Source organism: Carettochelys insculpta, chromosome 9, assembly GCF_033958435.1.
Source record: "Carettochelys insculpta isolate YL-2023 chromosome 9, ASM3395843v1, whole genome shotgun sequence".
Classification (NCBI taxonomy): Eukaryota; Metazoa; Chordata; order Testudines; family Carettochelyidae; genus Carettochelys; species Carettochelys insculpta.
In genome coordinates this window covers 17074657-17100059 of record NC_134145.1, presented here as the reverse complement: position 1 = coordinate 17100059, position 25403 = coordinate 17074657, and the positions used below count along the sequence as shown (strand labels likewise).

At 40.2% G+C, this 25403-nt stretch overlaps 2 protein-coding genes across 10 annotated transcripts in view; one reads left to right on the top strand and one right to left on the bottom strand.

The window, feature by feature from the left end:
• Positions 1–3099, top strand: part of DOCK7 (dedicator of cytokinesis 7) — a 149410-nt gene extending 146311 nt beyond the window's left edge. For 3 of the 7 annotated variants that reach the window (XM_075002185.1, XM_075002184.1, XM_075002182.1), the window contains one exon: positions 2237–3098. In XM_075002185.1, coding sequence (XP_074858286.1) covers positions 2237–2279 — 43 coding nt within the window. In that variant the 3' untranslated portion in view covers positions 2280–3098. Of the gene's footprint in view, positions 1–2236 lie in introns of all 7 variants that reach the window. The other 4 variants (XM_075002188.1, XM_075002187.1, XM_075002186.1 and 1 more) reach the window with 2 other exon arrangements.
• Positions 3100–5769: 2670 nt separating this feature from the next.
• USP1 (ubiquitin specific peptidase 1) lies at positions 5770–24846 on the bottom strand. Of its 3 annotated transcripts, none has more exons than XM_075003309.1 (9): positions 24750–24846; positions 23623–23865; positions 21542–21665; positions 19925–20032; positions 18862–19022; positions 16577–17283; positions 15109–15279; positions 12227–12428; positions 5770–9496 (listed from the first exon to the last, which is right to left on the bottom strand). In XM_075003309.1, exons 2-9 carry the CDS (start codon positions 23790–23792, stop codon positions 8755–8757), a joined length of 2385 nt encoding a protein of 794 aa, XP_074859410.1. In that variant the 5' UTR covers positions 23793–23865; positions 24750–24846; the 3' UTR covers positions 5770–8754. The 3 variants fall into 3 exon arrangements, with proteins under 3 accessions (XP_074859410.1, XP_074859409.1, XP_074859411.1); XM_075003308.1 differs by lacking the exon at positions 24750–24846 and adding an exon at positions 24588–24722; XM_075003310.1 differs by lacking the exons at positions 23623–23865; positions 24750–24846 and adding an exon at positions 23288–23432.
• Positions 24847–25403: the final 557 nt, after the last annotated feature.

The following is a 25403-nucleotide window of genomic DNA, read 5'->3' as shown; positions in this document are numbered from 1 at the left end:
GATGGGGGAATCTTTGGGCTGAGCAGAAGGTCTGGTGGAGGGTGTCCTGGGCTAGGTGGGTTGTACGGGCCAAGAGAGGGAGTTCGTGCTGAGTGGGAGTAGGGTGGGTGTTGGGGCTGAGGGGGTATATGTTCAGGCTGGGTGGGAAGAGTTGGAGCCTGTTGTCGCAGGGTTCAGTCTGAGCAGAGGTGGGGAAAAAATATTTGGGCCAAGTGGGAGGTCCTTGGGCTGGGTGAGTTGGAGGGGCATCTTCAGGCCAAGGCGGGGGTTTCAGGCTGAGTGGATGTGGGGTATTCAAGCTGAGCAGGGGACTGTGTTTGGGCAGGGGGATTTGGTGCCTGGCAGTGGGGAGGGTGTCAATTTGAGTGAAGGCTGGAGGTCCTTGGGCTGAGTGGTGAGTGAGGTGGTGGAGTAGGGCAGGGCCAGTTGGAGATCCAATGTGGGGAGAGAAGGGTAGAACCTACTGTTTGAAGAGCTGGTGGTGGTCCACATTTAGAGAGAAAAAAAAAAAAGCACACAGACCCACAAATTCCTGCATATAGGCCTGACTTTACATGCAGTTTTCTTAAGTTCTTGCAATGGAATTAGGGTAGAACGCACTCATCCAAAATTACAACAGCCCCTTGGAACAACAGGCCTCAATCTACGATCCTGAAAACATGACAGTAGCAAAGTGTCTCCTGTTCCACATCCTTTGCTTATTGAAGAAGTGACATGCTTTAAAATTCTTGAAATTAGCCATCTCTTTTATACCTAATTGCCATGCTTATGTTTTCTCTGGCTTAGGACAGGGACAGTACTAATGACATCAATTCCTGCCATGATCCAGTAACAAGTTAGGGTGAAATAGCACAAAATTCTGCTAAGGACTTGCATTAATATGTCCTAGGCCGTGTCTACACATGCCCCAAACTTTGAAATGGCCACGCAAATGGCCATTTCGAAGTTTACTAATGAAGCACTGAAGGGGACTTCGAAGTAGGCAGGGTCCTTTCGAAAAGAAGCCCCGTCTAGACGAGATGCGTGGCGGCAAGCTGCGTCAATTTCGAAGCGCCGCTGCCGCCCGCGTGCTAATGAAGCGCTGAATATGCATTTCAGTGCTTCATTAGTAAACTTCGAAATGGCCATTTGCGTGGCCATTTCGAAGTTTGGGGCACGTGTAGACGTAGCCCTAATGTCTAACAAGTCTGTGCTTTTTTTAAAATATGCATCACTGAAGAATAGAAAAAGAAGCCTAACCAATTAAACACAAGTCATAGACCAGCTACAGTTCTTTTCACTGTATGCACATATTACTGTTCTATTTATGTACAGTGTCTCAGACAACTCTTTGCTTCATGCAATACTTCAGAAGACTATAGCCCATATTCTCAAGTTTCCTGTTTGTGTCGTTTTGTTCGGCAGTAGAAAGTAACAAGGAAAAAACAAATTTTACATAGCTCTGTGCAAAAGCTACTTGACTTCAGCAACAAAACCACAACTGACAGACTGTATTTTCCCCTTAACTGATGCCCGTTTCCCTCCATATCATGGAACTCAAAGGGACCTTGAGAGGTCATTGAGTCCAGTCTCCTGCACTAACAGCAGGACCTTTCACCATCCCTGACAAATTATTTTTTTAATTTAACCTGCCCCAGACCTTTGAAAGGCCTCCTCAAGGATTGAGCTCATAACCCTGGGTTTACAAGGCCAATACTCTAACCACTGAGTTATTCCCTCTAGCTTCATCATTTTTCAAAATTATATGACTTGTTCTCAATTCTGTGGCCCTATAATGAACCATTCTCTGAGTTTTCCTTATTTGTGGTTTGTTGATTGTTCAGGTAAGTCACATAGGTTTGTTTCTGCTCTATTCCCTGGCTGAATTAGCTCACAAGCACTTCTGCCACAAATACTCATGCACGTGAATTTTAGATTGGTTTTTGCACTTGGAAGTAGCAGTGTATTTTGTGAGCAGAATTTCCCATAGGATTTAAGAGGTGCATAGGCCATCTGCTGTCCCTGTGAATTTCATCATTCATGAAGATTAATGTCATTGAAACACAGTCTCACAAATGTTCTCAAAAAGCAAACTCAGATGAGCTAGCTAGCTTTTAAAAATTCAAGTCAGTTTGTACAGCAGACACAGAAATCACGTGCGGGAAAGTACTGTTCATCTTAGTAGAGGGCATGGACTCTTAAATTCATAGTGGAAAATGTGAGCTTATCATACTGCTTTTTTCTTTCAATCCCTCAGAGACTCCTTCAGCCGAATGAGCCTTCGCAAAATGGACATCTAAACAAGTTTTCCAAAAAAGCACTTAATTTTAAGGTATTGAAAAGAGTGAGCCATTGTAACAACAGTGGGAATCAAAGACATTTTATTGAGAAACAAAACTTGGACTTCATCCTGGACACCATCCAGACACATATTTTACTTACATTGACGTGTTAAGTGGCCAAAAATTATTCTGAATTGTCAAATGTAGACTTATTGATGTTTAAAAAAAAATCATGGCTGTGGTATGCAGATTACTGGTGATCGCTGTAAACTTACCTGTTTTTAAGGCATTTTTATGACTCAAAGGTACACTAAATGCATTTACCATTATTTATAGCATTACCTAATGTTAAATTTATTTTCTTTTTAGTTCATGTATTTAATTTATATTAAGATCATTTGCAGATGCATTTTGAACAGTTTTTAATGTAGTGCTGGTTATTTCAATGGTACTATTAAATATGTGAATGTTTACACTTAAATCTACTGTGTGTTGAACTTCGAGCTCATCACCCTTGATGAAAAAGCTAAAAAGAAAGGTAAGTCTTATTTAAGACAACACTTCTTAAATGAGTGCACTGACCTGCCATTGCTCACTTGTTTTTACATCTTCCATGGAGACTGCTGCAAGGAAAATAACTTTACATATTCTCCTCAGATAATTTTTTTTTTTTTTTTGCTGTATATAGGAATGTATTACCACTTACTCTAACCTGTTTGTTCTGTACTGGTAAAGTAAAATGGTTTTAAACCAGGAAACGTAGGTAAAGCACAGTAATCCCCACATGTGGATAGTTGAGTCTTTGCAGTGTACTTGAGGTAACACTACTTTTTAGTGTCATCTCTTTTTAGTATAATTTTCTATAAAAACAGGTGGTGGAAAAAATGAAATATGCATAATTTAACTTACATAAATGCATATATAATTGCCATTGGTGCTTAGTAGAAAATACAGTTTACATTTTCTTACAGACAAGAAAACTACATTTTAAAGAAAGTTACGTAAAGTGCTAGTCAAGCACTTGACCATTAGGAAACCACAGATTTATGGTTTCCTATGCAACCTTAATTCTGTCCCTTTGTTTCCAACCAACGTACGCAGATAGAGGACCTCTAAAAATAATGGTATTTGATGGTGTAACTAAAGACTGTGTCATAATGCAACTGCACAAGGGGGCACAATTAAGTTTACATGTCTAATTATAAATCTTGTCTCCCTAATTTTTGTGCTTGATTTTGAAATAGAAATAATTATCTTTTAACATCATTTTCTTGAATATACTTTGCTTTGCCTTTATATTTTTCTTAAAGTAAAAACTGAACAGCAGCACATTTCTCTTTATAACAGCCACTCTCAAACTGTGGTTCAGACCCCAGTGTATATTGTGCAACCCCATTTTAAGGAGGTCACCACAGCTTAGAGATGCTGGGACTCAGGGCCAAAGCCAAAGCCCCTAAGGCTGCAGCAAAAACTCAGGACGTAGTTGGTGGGGCTTAGATTACAGGCTACCTGCCTAAGGCTAATACCCTTGGGCTTTCAGCTCCCGCTTGGGATGGAAGGGGGCATAGGCTTCAGTTCCCCTCCCTCCTTGGGTTATGTAGTCATTTTTGTTGTCAGAAGTTTGAGTACTCTTGCTTTAGATGACGACTTCGGCAGCCAAAATTTTTCTGAAGGACCCAAGTAATGTTATAGCAGTAATGATTTATAGTTTATAGTAATGATTCAGCAGCCAAAGAAAATGCATTTCCCTAGCCTAAAGGGTTTTCTCTAAACTCATTTCAAAGTCCTGCAGCAAAAAATAAAGGTTCAAGAACTGTTGTAAAAGAAATCTTTTATAAGGGCAAGAAGAAGGCAACTTTTAAGATAAAGGTTACTGTAGCTCCCCCCCCCTAGAACGGATATTTAAGAATCAAGAAAGAAAGGATAATAGCATGAAAATAATTTAAGTAACTCATTACATATAATGTTCTGTGTTATCCTTTCACACCTGAAGGAACATTGTCCATTTTTAAACTAACTGTAATCAGTGAAAAGACATAAACTACATACAATAGGTTTAAAGCCAGGACCCCAACTTAATGTAACTCTAAAGAACTTGTCTCAGATTCAGACAGTTTTTATATTTATCACATACACACAGATGATTAATGTAAAAATTGTGATGGTGTTACATTATGTAGCAATTTCTAAAGTTAAATACTAGTTTGACCTATTTTGTTTTCAATTGCAAAGAAACAGTCTGAGCAATTTGAGTGTATTTGTTCAACTATTGACATTTCAGAACAGTAGAAATGACTTGAGGTGAGTCACCATCTGATCACTCTGTACCCATTCTTAGTTCTGAGCTTGTACCAGAGGATATTTTTAATACATGGTATTCAACATCAAATGCTTGATTGAAATCTGTTTCTCTATGGCTTTCACAGGAAACTATAGAAGAGAGCTAGCTGTATCTAACATATGTTATACTGTAGTCTTTGCTCAGTGTAAAGGTGTTTCAGTATGCTGTTGTTGTTGCAGTTGATTGAAGGATATCCATTAAGAGGAAACAGGCATTCAAGAGCTGTAATTCCTTTATGGGCCAAAGCTTTGAAAAACATATTTTCATTTGCAGGCTGAAACGGAGCAAGCCCTGCACAAGGTTTGGTGGGCTGTTTTATATGTAGGGGCTTTTTGGATTGTGCCAGTTTTGCAGGGTCAGATTATACTCAGATTGGGTTTCAGAACTATTGGACACATCTTGTTTTAGACTAAATAATTCAGTCATTTGCTGATACCTATGGTGAATAAAGAAGACATCAAGAGATATGCAGAAGCAGATTAACTTTCGGGAAAATCATTATGGGCTTTTATTCGAATAATAAATAGCTTAGACTCACATAAGTACATTTACGCAACCACCTTTAAATGTGTTCCTCAGCAACACTACATCACTACAAGGCTGAAGCATGTTTATTAATATATTTTTTATCCTGCATGCCTTGAATTACTGAGCTATGTTTAAATTGTATTAGGGGCATAGGTTTGCAACAGCTCTCCCCACCTTGCAGAATATTTGTTTGAGAAGTTTCATTTAAGTTTTATCACCTTTTCTGAGACATAGGCCAACTTTTAGTTTTAGTTCCTTAAACAAAGATAACTTTAAACATGCATAAAATGGGAACATTTCCACACTATTATTCTTTACGGCAAAAGTTCCATGCATCATTTTCCCATAACATTTCTGTCACTCACTTATGAAAAACAGACCTAAATTATATATCATTCTTTTAAGAGCAGACTGGAAAATATGACCTCTCTTTTGCTAGAGTCATAGGCCGTGTCTACACTAGCCAAAAACTTCAAAATGGCCATGAAGTTTACTAATGAAGCGCTGAAATACATGTTCAGCGCTTCATTAGCATGCAGGCAGCTGCAGCACTTCGAAATTGTCACGGCTCGTCCAGATGGGGCTACTTCTCGAAAGGACCCCGGCTACTTCGAAGCCCCCTTATTCCCATCTGCTCATAGGAATAAGAGGACTTCGAAGTAGGCGGGGTTGTTTCGAAAAGGAGCCCCGTCTGGACGAGCCGCACAGCGGCAATTTCAAAGTGCCACAGCTGCCCGCATGCTAATGAGGCACTGAACATGTATTTCAGCACTTCATTAGTAAACTTCGAAATGGCCATTTGCATGGACATTTCAAAATTTTTGGCTAGTGTAGACATAGCCATAATGAACTGTTTGATAGGAATATGGTTTTCAGCCTAGATTTAATCAGGAAAGGACTTAAGTGTACTTCAAGTAATACAGGTCATTCCCTGTTTGAATGGTAAGGGCTGAGGCTCATGTCCTGGTTTTTGCTAATAGATTAATGACTCCCTCCTCCCCTCAACATTTGTCAGTGATAGTACCATTTGACTTTTTAATCAGTAGCCATAAGCCTATGATGTAAAAATATATAGACTGTGCTCTTTCCTCAGCGTTGTAAAATGCCAGGCCACAGATGGTTACAGGCTAGAAAAGTCTTTGTTTAAATCCTTCCACTACAGTAGCCTGTAAATCCTTTAATCTAGGAACAAATAATCCATTTCTGCCCAGAGCCACAAGACTGAATTTTAGCTGGTACCTGCAAGGATGTTTCTACAGAGAGCAACATTCACTTAAATTCTAAAGGTTAGTCAGCCATAATGGGATGTATGTCTCATTAAACCCACAGCTGGCCTCAGCAACAGAAGTATCTCTGATGAACTTGTTGATTCCTAGCTAAGCACCAGTAAAAACAGAATAGTATTTATATGAAGCCTTTTACACCCATTACGTTTGTGTGGTGGAAACTAACCACCAATGTATTGGCAAAAGAAGAATCATGATGTGCACTGTCTTTCCTTTAGGGTGTGCATTTACACCTACAGTGAGAAGTACAGTATGAAAATATAGGTAAACTTGTGTTTCTGAAAGTTTCACACATTAAGGCCATTTCTACACAGGCCACTTCCTTTGGGGCCACGCTTCTACACGGTGTTTTGGAGTCTGGAAGAACTGGACTCCAAATCACGTGACATTATGCTAATGAGATGTGGGGAATTTGCATCTGTGCCTCATTAGCATCTTTTGCTCCATGTATTAGCATGCCACTTCTGAAGGAAGTGCCCTGTGTAGAAATGGCCTAAATGATGTGTGCTTATTGAACTCATCTGGTTTAACAATGCCTTTTAACCTTCTACCCATATTCATATTAACCTTACTAAAAGTAGAAATGTGAGAGTCACCTGGCCCCCCCCATGACTGTGACAAGCATGTTCTGAAGACATAAAGTAGAGCATGCATACTATATGATATCAGTTACATGGTTTTCCTGTTGCCTCACTTAAAAACCACAGATTATGGGTCGACTACTAAAAGAAGTGTGACTATTCAGGGAGGCAGTTAAGGTACTATACATGAAACAGCAGCACGATCTTACCTTAAATCAGTGGAGTCCAATAGGAATTTCAGGATTGCCACAGCTCCCCCCACCCAACTGCCAGCAACTCACCAGAGCCGCCACCACTCTGGAATCCCCATGCCCTGTGGGAGATGCTGCCGCCAAATGCTTGTCCTACCAAGTGGGTGGGTTGTGTGCGCAGAGCAAGAGGAGGCCCCTCCGCTTTGCCACACCACCTACTGGACTCCACAGACCTAAATGACTTCTGGCACTTATTCAAAATAATCTTTGCCTTTGAATTTGCATTAAAAAGCTTGAATAGAATTAGGCAAAAGGAAAAAAAAAAGACAGTGGCAGTTTAGCATATGAATTACTATAGGCCTTAAGACTTAATGAAGAGATGGATCAGAAATACTGTTCACATAAGGTCTTAAATTTTGTCCAGTATAGTTATAGTGTTTCAGAAACCAAAACTAAACAATTGTTAACATTCTCCCTTGAGAAAAGCTCAAAGAAGTAGGATGTGTTTGTGCTGTACTGTCCCATACCAACTGAGCTGTTTCTCAGGCATTTCTGTCCCTCCAAACGCATGATCTGATCTATTCATTTCAGACAAATTAATGCACGTGATTTTACCTTTATTTCATACTGATTGGTGAGTGTGCACATGCGTGTAGACACTGCCTCTCTAACACAGCATCAAGCCAAATGCTTTAATTTCAATGAGTTGGCAATACAAATTAGTCTTAAGGTAGTAAGAGAACATGTGAATTTATAATCCATGCAATTTAGAGGGCTTTTAAAGTACAAAATATTTTATTACACTGCATACATTGCTTTCTTTCTCCCACAAATACATCTGGTATACCTACAATATCACACATATTTACACTTTGTCCACTTAACATCTATGCAAAACAGATGCAGGTTAGCTCATTCAAACCTGTATGAGCAGGAATCAGTCATTACTTGCAACAAACACTCTTAGTATGTCTCACATGCACTATTAAGTTCAATTTTAAGATGCTGTACCATTCCTTCCAATGTACTAAATGAGTTAATACGACTCAGTTTATTTTTGTGCTTTAAACACCATAGCAGAGATATTGTGGGAGGAAAGGAGGAGGAGGTCATCAATAAGCTATAGCTGAACTCTGTGCCCTGTACTGATTCCCTAAAGACTATATGAAATATTGCTTCCAGTGTTACAAAAATACATAACTAGTAAAACTCAGAGGTTAAATATAGATTTACTCCAGAATGTGGCTACAAATAACTTTATTTTAAAAAAGCTAATAATAAAAGAGGCAGGTGGGATAGAACTAGTTACTTGAAAAACACCTATTGTATATTTGTATTTCCAGGTGACGTCACTAGTCTGCACCACAGACGTTGTAGGAGTTAAAAAAAAAAAGTCTATGACATGGTTTCTTCATTGAAATTGTGCTATTTACACAGAATTGAAAAATCTATTATAATCTCATCCAGTAGCTTCAAAAAACAAATAGCTGTAACACCAAGGTAATCTTGATGCAAATGACATCTATCAACAAGTATGCAGATCTGTAATATTTACAAGATACAATATCACTCTACAATTTTCTTATAAAACAAAAGGTAAGGAGTTGAAGTAGATGATGATGTAGGGGAGAGAGAGTTCAGAAAATCCTTTTCCTCTGTAACCTTCACTTCAGAATCATCAAAAAGCAACCACTTTCCCTCATACTCTTTCAAGCTTTGTAATATATACAAAGCTTTGTTTTCCAGTCCATTGAAAGCTATACCACTTTGATCACCATTTTCAGTACTTTTATCAAATGTCGAGATCCCATTAGTACTGGTAGACTCAACATCTCTATTTTCAGTTAGTGTATTAACACTAACCTTATCAGGGTTAGCTGCTTTGTTGTTGTATAGGTCACAGTCAGACTTACTTTTTTGTCCTCCAAGAAGTCCAACAGCTTCCATGTTCTTTTTGTTCAAAGTTTTACTTGACTGTGCATTTCCATTGATTCTAAAAGAGACTTCACCATCATCATAATCTTCAGCAACAGCTCTTGCTTCATCCTCATTCAGCGGCTCTGGCTTAATCACTTCATACATCTGGTGACTGATGAAATTGCACTTGTCTAAATCTAGACTATTAAAATCTGTAATTTTGACAGAGGCTGTATAGTGTCCACTGCTAATTGTAATGCCACTGTGCATTACTACTGCAAATAATCCATAGGTATCATTAGTAGGCTTTGTGCTCCATTCTTCTAATGACAATTTAAGAGGGGTCAGCAAGGGAGTATTTATTTTTGACAGTCCACCATAACAATCAAACCTTTGTAAGAAAAAAGGTAAAGTTAGATTATTGCATCATTTCATAGTCTTCCTTATGTAATAGGCAAATAATGGTTAGACTTCTAGCCTTTTTCTGCTACTCCAGCGTGCAGACACTTTTTAAAAAAGCCTGGATTTAAAAACAAAAAAGCTTTGCTATTATTTCTAAGTTTTATAAAACAAGCAGAAGTGTCAATTCCAGTCTTCCCCATTATCATTAGAAAAATTATTGGGGGACTCAAAGAATATGTATTAACACACAGCTTAAGTGGAGGAGTGAAGCTGAATTTTTAATAAAGATTTCCTGTCTCCAAAAATGTTACTCAAGTTATTGGCACTAACTAGATATCAACAATAAAACTAAATTTTAAACTGGGATTAAAAAAATCCCTTCTCTCACTCACTCATATTTTACTCTTTATCCTATTTTTTCCTTACATTTTACAAAGAAGCTGAATTTTCTCTCATGTAAACCCATCAGGCTCACATGCTGTAATGCTTTCAAATACTTATATATCAAAACATCAAAAACCAGCATATTCCGTGCCCCCCCCCCGAAGTTGTCTTAAGCAATACTTTTGAAAGATTTTCTGTTTTTGTGAACTATGTAAAAAATCTCAACCATTTGATAACTGAATAGACTGGTGATCTATTTGGGTGAAGTATTTTGCAATGATCCCGAAATTACAGATTCTTTTTTATGACAGCTTATGTTCTTCACCTTGTTACAGGGAATTCTTAGAATATCTCTGGAGAAGCATCTAATAAGTACTTATCTGAAGCTTTGTTCACTAAGAGTGCATCTACACGGGCACAAATATTCGAAATGGCCATGCTAATGGCCATTTCGAAGATTACTGAGGTGCTCAATTGAATTTTCGAAAAGGACCCCCGTGCAGCCGCGCGCTTTCAAAAGCGCGCTGCAGCCAGAAGCATCCTAATGCTAATGAGGTGCTGAATATTCAATTCAGCGCCTCATTAGTAATCTTCAAAATATGGCTATTTCAAAGATACGTGCCTATGTAGACACAGCCTAAAGGAAATGGTGAGGTTGTGACCTGAGATAGCATTTTGGCTCACTGTGTTTGGCACTTCTTGTTTGTTTTGTGGGTGTCTTTTCCTCCTCCCAGTCTAGTGATTTAGATATAGTATGGATATCCCATGTAAAAACATTGAAACCAAAAAAACTGGAACCTTGAAATAAACGATCCAGACACTTTCAGCTGCATTTATGACTCTAGTATAAAGTTTGATTTTTCTGCTCTTACTTCCTTGCACCTGGGTTGAAAATATCTTTGCAGAAAACATTAAAGATGATTCAAAGGCAAAATGGGGGAAACTTTAAAGAGACAGGATTCAGTTCAAAATTGCATTGCTACCCTGAATGAAAGTGTGAATATTTTTGAGTGAGGATATGAAAGTCATCAGCACAGGAAAAAGATGAGATTCACAAGGGGCTGGGCAGGAAGAAAAATCACCGTGTAACCTGGAAATTGTTAAAGAAAGCCTTAAATGTTAGTTAAGGTTATAAACAAAATTTAGGATCAAAAATGAGAGGAACACTCTGTTTTATTTCTGAACTGCCTGCAGAAGAATCAGAAATGGATGGACTCTTCAATCTCACAATGAATCTGACATAGTATTTTAAAAAAAAAAGGACAAAAAGACAAAAAAAGACGAAAAAACCCCTAAGGACATGCCTAGAATTAGTTTGCATAGGTTTCTGCCTTTCAATGGTAATGAAGAAATATGTACAAGAACACAGTGTTAACACTTTATAACTCAATCCACTGAAGAAGAGGAGGTAACTGATGTACAGCAGAAGGCAGAGAATTCCACTCTAACTGCATCAATTAGGTATTTTATGATCAGTTTTTCATGTCTTCAGATTCAGAAAGCTTTAAAGATTCCTACAGCACAGAGGAACACCTGAGAGAAATTCATTATTTACGAGCCTAAAAGATTATGTGTTACAATATTTTGTCTAGTAATCATGTTTTCAAAGGGTTTTTGCAAACATTTATATTGGCTAATATATGTACATAGAGTCACTTTTGGAATGACTATGAGGAATCCAATGTCATCTTAATGACTATAAACAGACTTATTAGGGATTGCCAATGGGTCTTTCTCCATGAAACCTTATGTCCAAATAAATCTTAGTCTTTAAGGTGCCACAGGACTTCTCATTTTTAAGGGAAACTTAATTTTGAATTTGGGAAGCTAATCTCCAATATTTTCTAAAATGTTCTCTGCTCACTCCCTGACAAAAGTTCTGTCTAGAGTTGTAAAATCTACTTATGTGCTCAGTAGCTTCTTTAACTTGTTGTCCTGAAGTATTTAATCTACCCCATGGCTCTAGAGATATAGTTGATATTATCAAGTAAACAAGATATTTGAAAAATCTTAATTTCAAGCTTCATTGGGAACACAAAAAAAAAACAGTTTTGCCATGAAATGTTGAGTCTTTTCCTCAGCTTCCACAAGCATATTACAAAACATAGTAAAAATCTAACACGAGAAAATTCTTTAGTGGTTTGCTAACATAAGTAACCTCTACTAAAGAGCTAAATAATAAACTAGAATTTGTGTTCCTCTGTTTTAAAAAGGGATTCTTTAAAGTTAAATTCAGTCTGTAAACAAGTTCAGTTATTTAAACATCTGCATCATTTTGGCAAGGTTTCTCTTTCAACAGCACTATTTCTTAATACAGTTTATCTACAATACTCACTCTAAGCCATTGGCAGCAAAGCACTTCAAGTGAATTGTTATAACTTCAGGCATTTTATCAAATAAAAGACTGCGTTCTGCTTCTGTGTAATGGCGGCAGTTTTCACAGAAATATTTATCCTCTCCCACAATCCTCTCTACTGATGCAAACTGTGAAATTGCCCATTTTAAGGTCTTCATTTCCGTTTTTGGCTCTGGAGAAACTACAAAGAGAATCATTACATTTACAGATACAGTTATTTGCATTTCCAGTATATTCCACAATAAGTTTTAAAATGGAGCTGTAAAAATTCTTAACACTTAGAGGAACTAATATTAAAGTTAAGAATATTAAAGATGCACTAAATAGACAGAGAACCAAAGTAATAAATCAATCTCTGCTCGCTGAATTTCAAGAAGTGCGAAAGTGAGAGAAACCACCCAGGATGTAGATCAGTGGGTAATTTCAACTGGACACCAAATCACCAAAGTCCCTTGCCTGCAGCCAGGGCCCAACAAGGGCTACCTCCCCACAGCCAGATTATTCATGTGGAGCAAGCCAGTCCAGCGTGCTGAGCAAGGTGCACCGCAGCCAGAGCCATGCCAGCCACCCAGGGCCAGAGCTGCCCCTGCCCCTGCCCCTGCCGTGTGAACGGCCCACAGCAGGTGCCCAGAGCTGCCACATGTTTGTCCCACCCTGTGGTGGTGCACATGCAGAGTGCCCAGAAGGGTACCACACATGTGTGGCTTTCATGAGCCATCTTCACCACACTATGGTGAACGGGGAGTGTATTGTACACCATGGATGTCCATTAACTCAGAGTCAAAAATAGCTGCCTTGTTTCAGATTGTAAAAAAAAAAAAAAAAAAAAAAAAAAAAAGCCTTCAAAGCCTGAGATAAGACTTCTAATGGCTTCCCTAGCAATTGTGCATGTGTATCTAAGAGCAGAAATTGGCCCATTTTAAGAAAGTACATAAGTTTCGAAATGTTCTTCCCTTGTTATGTATGGCTTGCACTGACAGCTCTAAACCATTTTTTTTGGAAATAAAAAGTTCAATGGCAACATCTACAGCAGTAGTAGCTTTCAAACCTTTAAGAAAGGGGGGAAAAACTACTTACTGGCTATGTCTACATTAGAGAGTTTTATCGACAAAACTCAGAGCATCTATACACAAAATGCATTTGTCGTCAAACTGGCGACCAAAAAAAACGTGTAGACGCTCCAGGGGCCCTTCTGTCCACAGAGCAAGTCAAAAAAATCGATCCGTTTTACGTGTAGAAGCATCTATCGAAAGAAGTTTTGTTGGAACATCTCTTCCTACAGTAACTTAAGTAGACAGATGCTTCTAGTGCAGGTGTAGCCAATGTGAATTAGCTTTAGTCCATGTTAATTCAAGATAAATGTTTTCATCTGTCCCCACCCAATCAAACAGAGAACAATAAAATCTTCTTCTGATTACATCATTAGCAGTTAATCTTTTCTTTACTATCTTGAATTAGGAAGTTCTTTAAATTGGTTTTTATAACTTTGAAATAAACTTAGTGTGGTAATACATGCACATCAATTTTGGAAAATTCACATAAATATAAATGAATACTGGTTACATAGCCTTAGGGACACCATATAAGAAACACTAATATGACTGGAGAGACAAAGTATACAAATTATTTATGAGGTTTGTCTGCTACCCTACTGCTTTATAAGGATTTTTCAACACAGGAGAAAGGGTAAGCCCAAGATCATCAGTAAACAGATCAAACATGAGAAAAAACAATAAAACTGACTACATGCACAAAGGTCAGTTAGATGCACAAAACAAGTTGAAAAAAACAGCTTTAACTTTTTATTCTGATATTACTTATAACTACATTGGGGGGGAAAAAAACCCAAAATGCTCAAGTTGATAGAGTCCATTCCAAATGTATAAAAGGAGTACAAGAACTTGTATGAGGAAAGTGAATTTAAGAGAGGGGGTGGGTAATAATTTTTGCTGGGGGGCCACTACAGGAGTTTTGGGAAGGTGTCAAGGCCACACCTTTCTTATTAATTAAATTACTTACCACCTATTGCCCGGGCAGGAAAGATATAGCCTGCAGGCTGGATCCTGCCCACTGACTGCATCTGGCCCTCATATCAATCCTACTGCAGGGGTAGTGGTGGGGGGTAGGAGCCACAGGGTTTTAAATAGCCACAGAAACCCCAGGCAGCAGCCAGGCAGCTCAGTAGCAGTAGGGGCTAGGAGCCATTTAAATTGCTGCTATTTAAAGGGCTCCTGGCACTTGCCACTAATATGCCACCTGGGGTTCCTGCAGCTATTTAGAGGGCTCAAGGCTCCCAGCCCTACCATTGCTGGGGCAGCCACAAGGGACAGAAGCCACGGACTTTTTAAATAGCCATAGGAACCCCAGATGGTGGCCAGGCAATGAGATAGCAACAGGGCTATTTAAAGAGCTTCCAACCTCAACTGCCACCATGCTGCCTGGCTGCCGCCTGGGGTTCCTGCAGCTATTTAAAAAGCCTGCGGCTCCTAGCCCCAACCACTGCCTTGGAAGTAGGATATAAACAGTATGCAAGCCAGATGCAGCCTGTAGGCTATATCCAAGCGTTAGGCGGCCTATATCCAGCCCGCAGTTTATGTCCAAGTGTCATGCAGGCCAGATGCAGCCCACATCTTGCCCAACCCTGATTTAAAGTAACTTTTTAATGCTTCTTGGATCCATCCATGTTATCAATGCATTTGTTTCCAGTTCTAAAGATAATCATAACAAGATAACGTGGCCTGGACCAAAAGCAATTTCTAGTAATATTGCTTTATGAAAACAAAGGGCACATCTCCCTCCCAAAACAAAACTATAAATGTCTGAACAAGACAGGCACATTACGATCCTTTGTTGTTACTTACTTTCTGAACTTTCCTCTGCTTTAGAAAGTTCATCTTCTTGTACTGGCACACTGATATCCTGAAAGTCTTCTCTTCTCTCAGTGAAACATTCACACTCCAAACATCGTGTTCGCAATACCAACTGACCCTGGAACAGTTTCTCCACTAATTCAAAAACAGCTAACTCTGAACCTAGAAAAGTTACATAAGACAGTTTATATTAAGAATTTTTATTAAAAAAGTACATTTAGACAGCTACCAGTGCATATACCAAGAAGAATAGCACAATAGACATGGTCTCGGCTTCAGATATTCAAACTCCTTCATTTGATCATCAAATACCTACATAAGGCATTTGAAAAACTTGATTTTTGAATACTCAAATCCAGTATCTAGTCAAAATATAATTTGGAAAAAAACAGAAAAAAAAAACTTTATTGAAAATGTCTCTTATGAAATTTATATCATTAACAGATTGTATACAGTAGACCCCTGACTTAGCAGAGGCTGTGTTCTTGACAACCTCTGCATGCATTGAATTGTCGCATAATTTAGGAGCCAGGAAACTAACCAGCACAGCAGCACTGGTCAGTTTCTTGTCTCCTATGAGTGTGGGGAGCTGGGAGACAGGCAGCAGCCTGGATCCAGGCTTCCCTCTGCTGGCAGGAGCAAGGAAACTGACCAGCACATCGCTGGAGGAAGCAGGACAGACAGATAGCCAGAAGCCACGCCACTGCAGCTGCCCACCCAGCTTCCCCCAGCTGGAGGAAGCCAGGCTGAGGGAGAGCCAGGCAGGCAGACAGCCACAGAGCAGCTTCAATTTGCACTTAACTTGCGATATCACACATTTTGGGGGTGTACTGTACATGATGGTTCACTTGAGAGGATAACAAACAATTGTGGACTTTTCAAGTTTATAATCAACATTCTACTTTATAAATTAGCAAGAGATAGCATGAATATAAATTTGGCATTTTTCTTAACCTTACAGTGCACTTTTACTGGGGTCAGCAATTTGTGGTACATGGTCCATGAGAGAATCCGCTGGCAGGCCACAATGCGTTTTGTTTACATTGCCCTTCTCAGCCACTGGGAGCTGTGGATGGTCAAACTGTGTCAAACCAGAAGCTGCAGGGAAGCCGTGCCTGCAGATGGTCAATGTAAACAAGATGTCTCATTGCTGGTCAGCGGATTATTCTGACGGACTGTGTACCAAAGATTGCCAACCCCTGCACTGCTACACTGAGCCTCAGTTTCTGTTCACACTCTATATTTTTAATTATAACTAGACACATTTGTAGGTCAGATATTTCTATATCTAGGATTACACTGGGTGTAGAAATTTTCCATTTATGGAAAAACAGATTTGAAATCTTAAAGTTGGTCTTTTATTCACTCATACAGTTCCTTCACTATGATATTTGAGCACTTACTTCCCAGATGTATTAGTTTCCTATTGGGCTTATATTAAGCCCACACTTTAACTAACCTTGTAATGATTTTTCAATTCCTTTCTCACCAGCACTTTCCATGGAGGATGCAGTTTCACAATATTCTTTTGTATCACCATTTTCGCACTTTAGAGCTGCCTCTTCGATCTCACAGTCAATTGTTTCTTTCATCTGCTCCTTTGGTCCCAAATTTGTTTTTAACTTTCCCACACTACAGAATTTAGACAGAATGCTGGGTTGTTTGCCTGACGACTTAAACCAGTTAAATCTAAGTCTTGATTTCTTCTGTGTTGGCTTTGCACTCTCATTTTCAATAGAAAACTTAGCAATGACATCCATATAATTTTCTAGTTTCTCTGCTGTTGCCTTCCTCTTTGACCTAGTCTGTCTCTGATTTTCCTCTACTATATTTTGCTCCTTGGATACTTTAGATTTTTTCTTTGCATTCCCACTCTCAGTGTCACTTTTCCTTTTGCCATTTCCTTTGGACAGTTTGTCTTCAGATTCCTCTGCAGTGTGACTGCTTGTTGCACAGTCATCCTCCTCCCCAGGGTTGTTAATGCCATTGCTTTCAGTATTTTGATTAGACCTTTCCTCCAAGTGAGCACTAGACTCTTCCACTGGAATATTTTTCAATTCTTCCTTCTTCAATAGCTGACATGTTTCCTGGATGTTACCTAGGATACACTGTAATACTTCCTGGGCATCATGTTGCAGATACCCTTCATACATAGGATTAAGTTCTCTATAAAGAAAAAAGGGAAGCATTAAATATTTTTGAAGTAATACATCTAGAGAACAACATATGCAGGCAGATACTGTGCTACAACAACAACAACATACAATCTCCTAAGCAGTTTTTAAAATGTCTGGCAGTGAGAAAACCAACAGACAGGTTGAAGCACAAGAGTCAAAGAGGAAGTATTTGATTGTTAAAATACTTTAATGGTCTCAGATGAAAGATTATATATAAATACAGACAGCTTCACAGTACCCAGGTGCAATAAATGTTTCTGCACGTTTTGCAGGTGAAAAAGTTTGGTCAAATCAATTCACTTTTCTTTGGCCTTGTGTCATAATTTGGAGGCACTCTGGCACAGAACTCAGGTGTCCTAAATTCCTTATGTCCCCTCTCTATTTGTTAGACACTGCATTCTTGTGATAGACAACCATAAGATCAATAACCATATTTATTTAAATAATGCCACCTATTTACCTTTATTTAATAATGCCCATGTTACAATCAACAAAGAGCAAAGCACAGTTTTAAGAACTACACTCATCCCTCGTTTAACAAAGTACTTGACTCACGAGTACTCGCTAAAACGAGGGAGACACATATATACCAATGTTCACTAGATGAGCGAACTTCCCCTGCTAATACCAGCCAGCCGCTGGCGGGGGCAGCCCCGGGGTCCCTGGCAGGGTAAGGGGGGTGAGTCTGGCAGCCCCGTGGGGTCCCTTGGGAGGGGGCAGTGAGTCCTGTAGCCCCCCAGCGGGCTCCACTCCAGCTGCTGGATCTCGAGGAGAGACCCGCAGCCCTGTGGCTGGCTGCACTCCAGCTGTGGGGTCACCGACAGGGGGGAGGGGGCAAGTTTGGCAGCCCCACGGGGTCCTCGGCAGGGGGGTGGAGCGGAGAAACTGGCAGCCCTGCAACTGGCTCCACTTCAGCAGCGGAGTTCCCGAAGGGGCAGGGGAGCCCTGCAGCCCTGTGACTGGCTCTTGAGTCTTTTGCAGGATGAATCCTGAACAGTACTGAGCACTCGAGTTCTGATTCAAAGTACTTAGGCACATGCTTAAATTAAAGCATTCGTATAGTCCCAGTGACACAAATGTATTTAAATGCTTTGCTGGATTTGGGCCAAAGTACTCAGAACCTTACAGAATCAAGCCCTATAATCTTAGTCCTAATCTTTGATAACACAAATTGAAACAGATGCACAAATTTTATGTTTGGCCACTTTCCCACCAGGGATATAATAGAGTATCTGGTTATACAACTAAGCAATAAGCATCTAACCAAGAAAACACCTGAAATTTTGGCATTTACTCAGTAACCAAATAACTTGCTTTTTAACATCCCTACTGCCCATACTATAACTCACTAGGATTTAGTCAGTTTCACTATGTGGCTTCTAGAGAATTTTTCTGAGCTACACAATTGATACAATCACCTGCATGGAATGTGGAAAAAACAGTCATGTCCTACACTGCTGCATCAAATTAAGAGTATCAACCACCAATTTTTTAAAGATTGCAAGACACAAATTATCAGCTCAAATTTTAATGGAAATTCTGATATGTCATTTAAGATTATGTATACCTAAGTGTGTTTAGTAGCCTTCTTGGCTGAGTAGCAAGTTCATCTGTGTATTTTTCTGGATTTAATAGAAAGCTGGCCTGAAGCTGTTCCACTGAAAGAATCAAGGAGTGTAAACTGCAGATTAGTTCATAACTTGCCAGAGGATCTTCTTTACAACCTCCCTGTAATCATAAAAGACAAACAATAATTGAGCTTTTGCCTCTGAACGGAACAGTTCATGGGTTTGTTTTTTTTTCACCCTGCCGCCTTTATCCCTTTTTTGTCAGTCATTGCCAGCATTTCTGTCGGTTAAGGGGATGGAGGAAGTGCTTCTTAAAACATTAAAGGTGTGTCTACACGGGCACAAACCTTTGAAACAGCCATGCTAATGGCCATTTCAAAGATTACCAATGAGATGCTGAATTGAATATTCAGTGCCAAATTAGCATTAGGAGGCTTCACTGAGCGGAATAAGGGTTTTTCGAAAGGTGCAGGTCCTTTCGAAAAGGACCCCCTGTATAGTCGCACCAAGCTGCGCACTTTTGAAAGCGGTGCTTTTGAAGTGCTGCGGCTGGAAGCATCCTAATGCTAATGAGCCGCTGAATATTCAATTCAGCACCTCATTAGTAATCTTCGAAATATGGCTGTTTCGAAGATTTGTGCCCATGTAAGCACAGCCTAAATGTATTGCTTCTTTGCCTGCAGGTAGTGAATATGAAAGATGACCTGATTCTATCAAATAGTCTATCCCCAAAATAACAACTCTTCTAAGAACTGCTTTGTTTTCCTTTCACTTAAAAAATAAATCCCACATTATATTTCTCACTATGACAGCAGTGACTGGATTTCTTCTCGATTTTCTATAAAGCAATACATCTGCTTATATACCTTTAAGAAACAGCTTTGAAGGAAACTTATAAATTGCAAATGAAGAAAAAATTATTCCACTATAATAAAGATACATTTCTTGAACAGGAAATTAAAGAAAGCTCTTTACTATGCACTCCTACATATTCCATGATATGGCAGTTTAATTTATACTGGACTTGCTAAAGAAAGATCAAACAATACATATAAAATTTACCTTGTCTGACCTTTGTTCACCTTCATCCTTAAGCATTTCTCTTTTCTTTGAAATAATGTTAAATAAGTGTTTCACTCCAGTTTTAAAGCCAGGGCAAAAATATAACACCTATCAGCAGCAGTATAAAAACAAGGAGAAAAGTGTAAAGTGATCAAAAGTTTTATATGAAACTAAAGTTAAATCCAATATTAAAAGTCCGTACACACAGGTCAAGATATGCTTCTGCACCTCCCAGGCTGTTGCACAGCACGCAAAATGCAGAATCTTTCATGACCCAGTCTGTGCAAGTACAGGTGAAGTACAATTTAGAAGCAATATGTTAAACGTAGGATCAATGTTAAAAACTTAAGCACAAGAGTAAAGAAGTTCCATCTAGGTATTTGTGTGGTTCTCAGAGTGGCATGTGAGGAAGTCGAGGTTGTAAGTACTGTAATACTGCAAACACTAATGAATTTATCCTTCCAAACTCCCTCTAATTATTTTTCTTTGCTTTACAGGTAAGGAACTGAGGAAGAAAGGTTAGGCACCAATCACTGGAAGTCTACTGCAGATCAGGGAACCTCTTCTCCCAAATTTCAGTCCAATAATTTAACCATAAAACCATCCTTCAAAAATTAAGCTTTTTTCTGCTGCTCAAAACTAGTTTTATAGTATAGTGAGAACAGAAACTACAGATATTCAGGAATGCACAGCTGTTGTAGAAAGCTTATTTTTGAATTCCTTGGCTACTTATATAGTTACTTTTGCTAACTAAAACTTAGGTGGAAATTTAAAAACTCTCACTCATAATACTTAAAATATCTAAGGGAATCAGATGCACAACTCCCCGTTCAACTCAAAACGTAAAGAGAATCGAGCAACCGAATCCCTTGGGCACTTGAAAGCCCAAATGATTAAAGGGAAGGAAGTCAATATGAATGACTGAAACTGAAACAATTGTTTAGTTTACTTTTCATTACTTATGCTGTTTAGTTTTCCACTTTGCTACACTTTTTATATTTGTGTAGCAAGGAGACTAAGCAGCAATCTTTTTGGTTTCCTGCACAAATATAAAGATACAGATAGATAAAGATAAAGATAGATATTGCAGGGATGTGCTTCAGTTTTAAAAGAAATTAAAATTTGTTTTTCTTTAAATTTCAGACATTGTGAAAAAAAGATTGTGAACAAAAATAATAAAATTGTGAGTTTCAATTACTTGAGAGCACCCCGCAGAACAATCCAACTACTAGTATTGGATGGAAGTCTGCTTTATTAAAGGGCAATCTGCATCCCTCACCAGCAGACAAAGGGATTTACACCACCAAGTTCTACCTCCACTCAGTCAGTTAATTTTGCACAATGGCACAAAAGGAGGAAAGTGGTGTCGTCAGAGAACAAATCTGGCCAATTCATGCTCAGTTTTGGGAGCAAATCTTTAAAGCAACACTATTTATAAAATTACTCCTGCAAGTGAGTAGGTCTAAATATACATGTGCACCCCTGACTGCCTTGAGTATATAGTATATGCTTCTGATCCATTTTGACCCTGTATGTAAACTTTGAGTCCAAAATGCATGTATAAAATGATTAAGGACAATGCAAATATCTTTTGCAATCCCCAAAATATGATTTTACCTGAAGAATGCTGTTCAAGTAACAAGTATTGCCAAGATTGTTCAAGCCTACAAAAGGCAGCATGTTGTCTTTTTTCTCACAAGTAACGGGTGAAGGAGGCTGTGCTGCTGGAACAACCTGATCACTATTAAACAGAGAAGAGAGTATGTAATAGACAGCAAGCCTTTTATGTTTTAAACAGGAGACAAGCATATATCCCCTTGACATTTTAAAGTGTTTGTCCTCCACATCATTAACTTCTTACAAAACATTTATTAACACATGGCCCTGGATTTTTTAAAGAGGAGTTATGTACCTAAATGTCAACAGGTCAGATGAGTACCAAAACAATCAGTTATTGAAATTCATGCTCTGCTCTATATTCAAAGATGGAAACACTCAAAAGAAATAATGTTTTCTAGGAAACTATGCAAAGAGGTTTGCAATAATCCCACATATATTCTAGGAATAGTGCAATACCCATGGGGAGGGCCCTACCAAATTCACAGCTGTAAAAAATATATCCTGGATTTTGAAATTTGTCGTCCTCCATGAAACCTGGTGTATTATGACTATACAGATTTCACAGGGGACACTGTTGTTTCTCAGACTGGGGGTCCTGATCCAAAAAGGGATGGCGGAATCGGATGTTGCAAGGTTAGGGGGAATCACTTGCTTCTGCACTGCTTTCAGAGATGAGTGGCTGGAAAGTAGTGGCTGCCAGCTCTAAAGCCAGCAGCACAGAAGTAATGGTGGCAATAGCCTATTGTCCTTCCTTGCTGCTGCTGCTCCTGCCATCTCTGGCAGTGCCTTCAGAGCAGGGCTTCTAGCCAGCAGCTGCTGCTCTTCAGCTGCCCTGCTCTGATGGCAGCACTATCATCATCCCTTTACAATAACCTTACCACATTCCACCTTCCCCACAGGCTCAGGACCCCTGCCATGACACCACCATGAAATTTCACATTTAAATAACTGAAATAATCAAATTTATTAATATTAAAATTGCATGAGTGAACTTGAACAAAATGAACCAGGAGTTGGTAGGGCCCTACCCATGTGTTACACATGGTGATGCAGTTTTTTTTCCTTAAGTCTTTGAAAGCAATATGGAAAAACCCTGAAAACTTTTTCTATAATATTTGAGTTATTCATCATTTACAGTTACTGTAGCAAAAAGTGAAAAAATGTCATTGTATACTTTCCATTCTAAACTGTTTCCTCCCACCACCAAGGGAGTATCATCACAGAAGTTCCTACACACAAGTTCATGGGAAAGATTCAGTCCATTACATAGAGAAGCAACCAAAATTTAGTTTAGAAGCATTAGACTGGTAACACATTGTTTTGGTTTAATAAGACCAATGTAGTGTTTTAAACAGTTATCAGTGCAAGTGTAATTTAATGCACTTAAGTAATTCTCTCCCCCCACCCCACCGTACATCTACTCCTCTTCATTACCAGTAATGAATTGAACTGGAAGGCCCATTCTGGAACTGAGACGCACTGGTGGAATGTTATGGAAGGAAGGCTAATACTGTAACTCCCAGTGCTTGTACAAGTACTAGAAATAGGACTTTAAAATCCAGACCCTTCCTCAGGCACTAACACTCACTTAAATCTCATTTTTAAAAATTGTTTGTAGATTGCAAATTCTTTAAAGCCAGAATATCAATTTTTAAAATAATTTGGTATGCAAGTCTGAATAACAATCCTGTGTTAGTTTAGTGCATTGACTGCATTCTCCACAAATTAAAGACATAATCTTACCTGTACGCTGGATTAACATCCACAGTAAGTGCAAACTCAATCACCTCTCTTTGTCTTAAATTAGGTTTCAAGTAAAATCAGTTCAGTTAGATGAAGGAGACTCAAACATTCTATTTTACCCATTTTGTGAAATTTATTCTCTATTGGAGCAGTGCAGTAAACATAATAGTTCATTTTTCAATAGCCAAGTCGGTAAGGCATCCATTTATTGTTTTACTCCCTTCTTGTCCATTATTAAACAAACTATTGCTGATATAAAATAAAAATACTCATTAGAATGCTTAGCACTGAACTAGGTTATAATCAGAAAATCTTAATCTGTAACTCTTACATACATTTCTGAGCCTCTGTAGTCTGAACACTTTTGTTCATTTTCTTGTGAATCTGTAAAATCCAGTGCTCTTTTAGTCTCCTTTTTATGAAAAAGCTTCAGGGAAAGCCTGTTTTTCTTTGATGGACTACCTCTCAAAAGCCCGGTAGCCTCAGTCGGTAATACACCTGGCATTTTTCCTCACTCACGATAATGGGGACGTGGAATCAGATCAGCCTTAACAGACAGCTGCAAGCAGCAGTTACACCTGTCAAATACATAATTTTACGTTTACTTTTATTAGGAGATGCAGCCAGACAGGCAAAAGAAGTTCGTGTACTTTCCTAGTGGCTCAGGGAACTAAGTGAGAAGGGCTGTTTCACCTCCAACACTCGGAAGACAGCCGGGGCTTGGCAATGACCAAAACCAGGTAGTTCCCCCAGGCAGCGTGAAGGGGCTGCGCTGACGTTTCGGTCTCGCGCAGAACATCGTGCCCACCTCACAACAGACACGGGCTACCCCTCCTGGTGCCGTGCGTCAGTTCCAGCCGAGAACATGCAATGAAGGGACGGGAACCTGCCTGACCCGCCCTAGACTGCAGGGCTACCGTGCCGAAGAGGCCCGCGCAGAAATAGCAGTGGACCGGCGCCGGAGGGTTTGGCCCAAAGGCGGGAAGGCTGCCGCTCCCTAGCGCCATCTGATCCCCGCAGGGCTCCGGGCGCACCAACTTAATGAAAGTAGAATGGACTAAGCCCTTTAGTCCATACAGTCCCCCGTACCCCCACCCCCATAACCGTACCAGCTTGTCCCCGGGAACAATTACAGGCTCCCGAAGCACGTGCTGAGGCGGGAGGGGGGAACCCCAAACTCCCCGCGGTTCCACAGTGAGCAGGGGCGCCCTCCCGCCGGCTCCCCTCCTGACCCGCAAGAGACCGGGTGAGCTCCCTGCCTCCTGGGGGAAGGCTCCCTGCCACCGCCGCGTCTCCTCACCCGCTACATCTTCGCTTGGCCCCGAGTGCCGCCGGGAGGGGGCACCGCTCTCCCCGAACCACCCTCCCTAGTTGCTATGGTAACTACAAGGCGCCCCTGTCCCGCGCTCCCCACAACGGGAAAGTTGGCGGGTTTTCCTCAGCGCCAGGACCCGACACCCACCCCCTCGCGCCAGGGCGTGTATGGTCTCCTCCAGCAAACGCCAGCACAGAAAGCCCACCAGAACCCTCAAGACTGAAAGGGTAGTGCCAGCCAATAGATCTTCGTCTCCTCACAAAAAGTCTGGCAAGCGCGCCAGTCCACATTATGGGGCGCGCTAAGAACCGCAGCACAACTCTCTGTCCCCTGGATTCAGGCACCCTCAGACCAGCCCTCGGGGTCCTGCAAGGATGCGCGCGTGCAGCGGTAGAGGCCTGGCTCGGGGGCTGGAGCCTCGAGAGGTACTATGGGCTGGGTTAAACCATCGTAAACACATACCACCACCCCTGCCTTTCCAAAGAAAGTGAGTAGGTCCCGACGCGCGCTCTAAACTCCACCCACACTACACGGCCTCCACCAATAGCAGCGCGAGTAGATCCCCCAATCCGCGTCTTGCGCGAGCTGGGTACTCTTATGAGGCGGTTCAAACCGTTCTTAGTTAACGGCTCTCGTTCAGGGGTGGAGCAACTAAGACTGAGGCTAAGGAGGGGGAATGCAGCATAGGGTGGAACGAGGCTGAAGCGGGGTGGATGGTTGCCCTGTTATCCGGGAGTTGTCACAGCCGAGCATTGCAGCCAGCTCCCCCCACCCCGCGCCCGACCTGTGCAAACTAGCAGC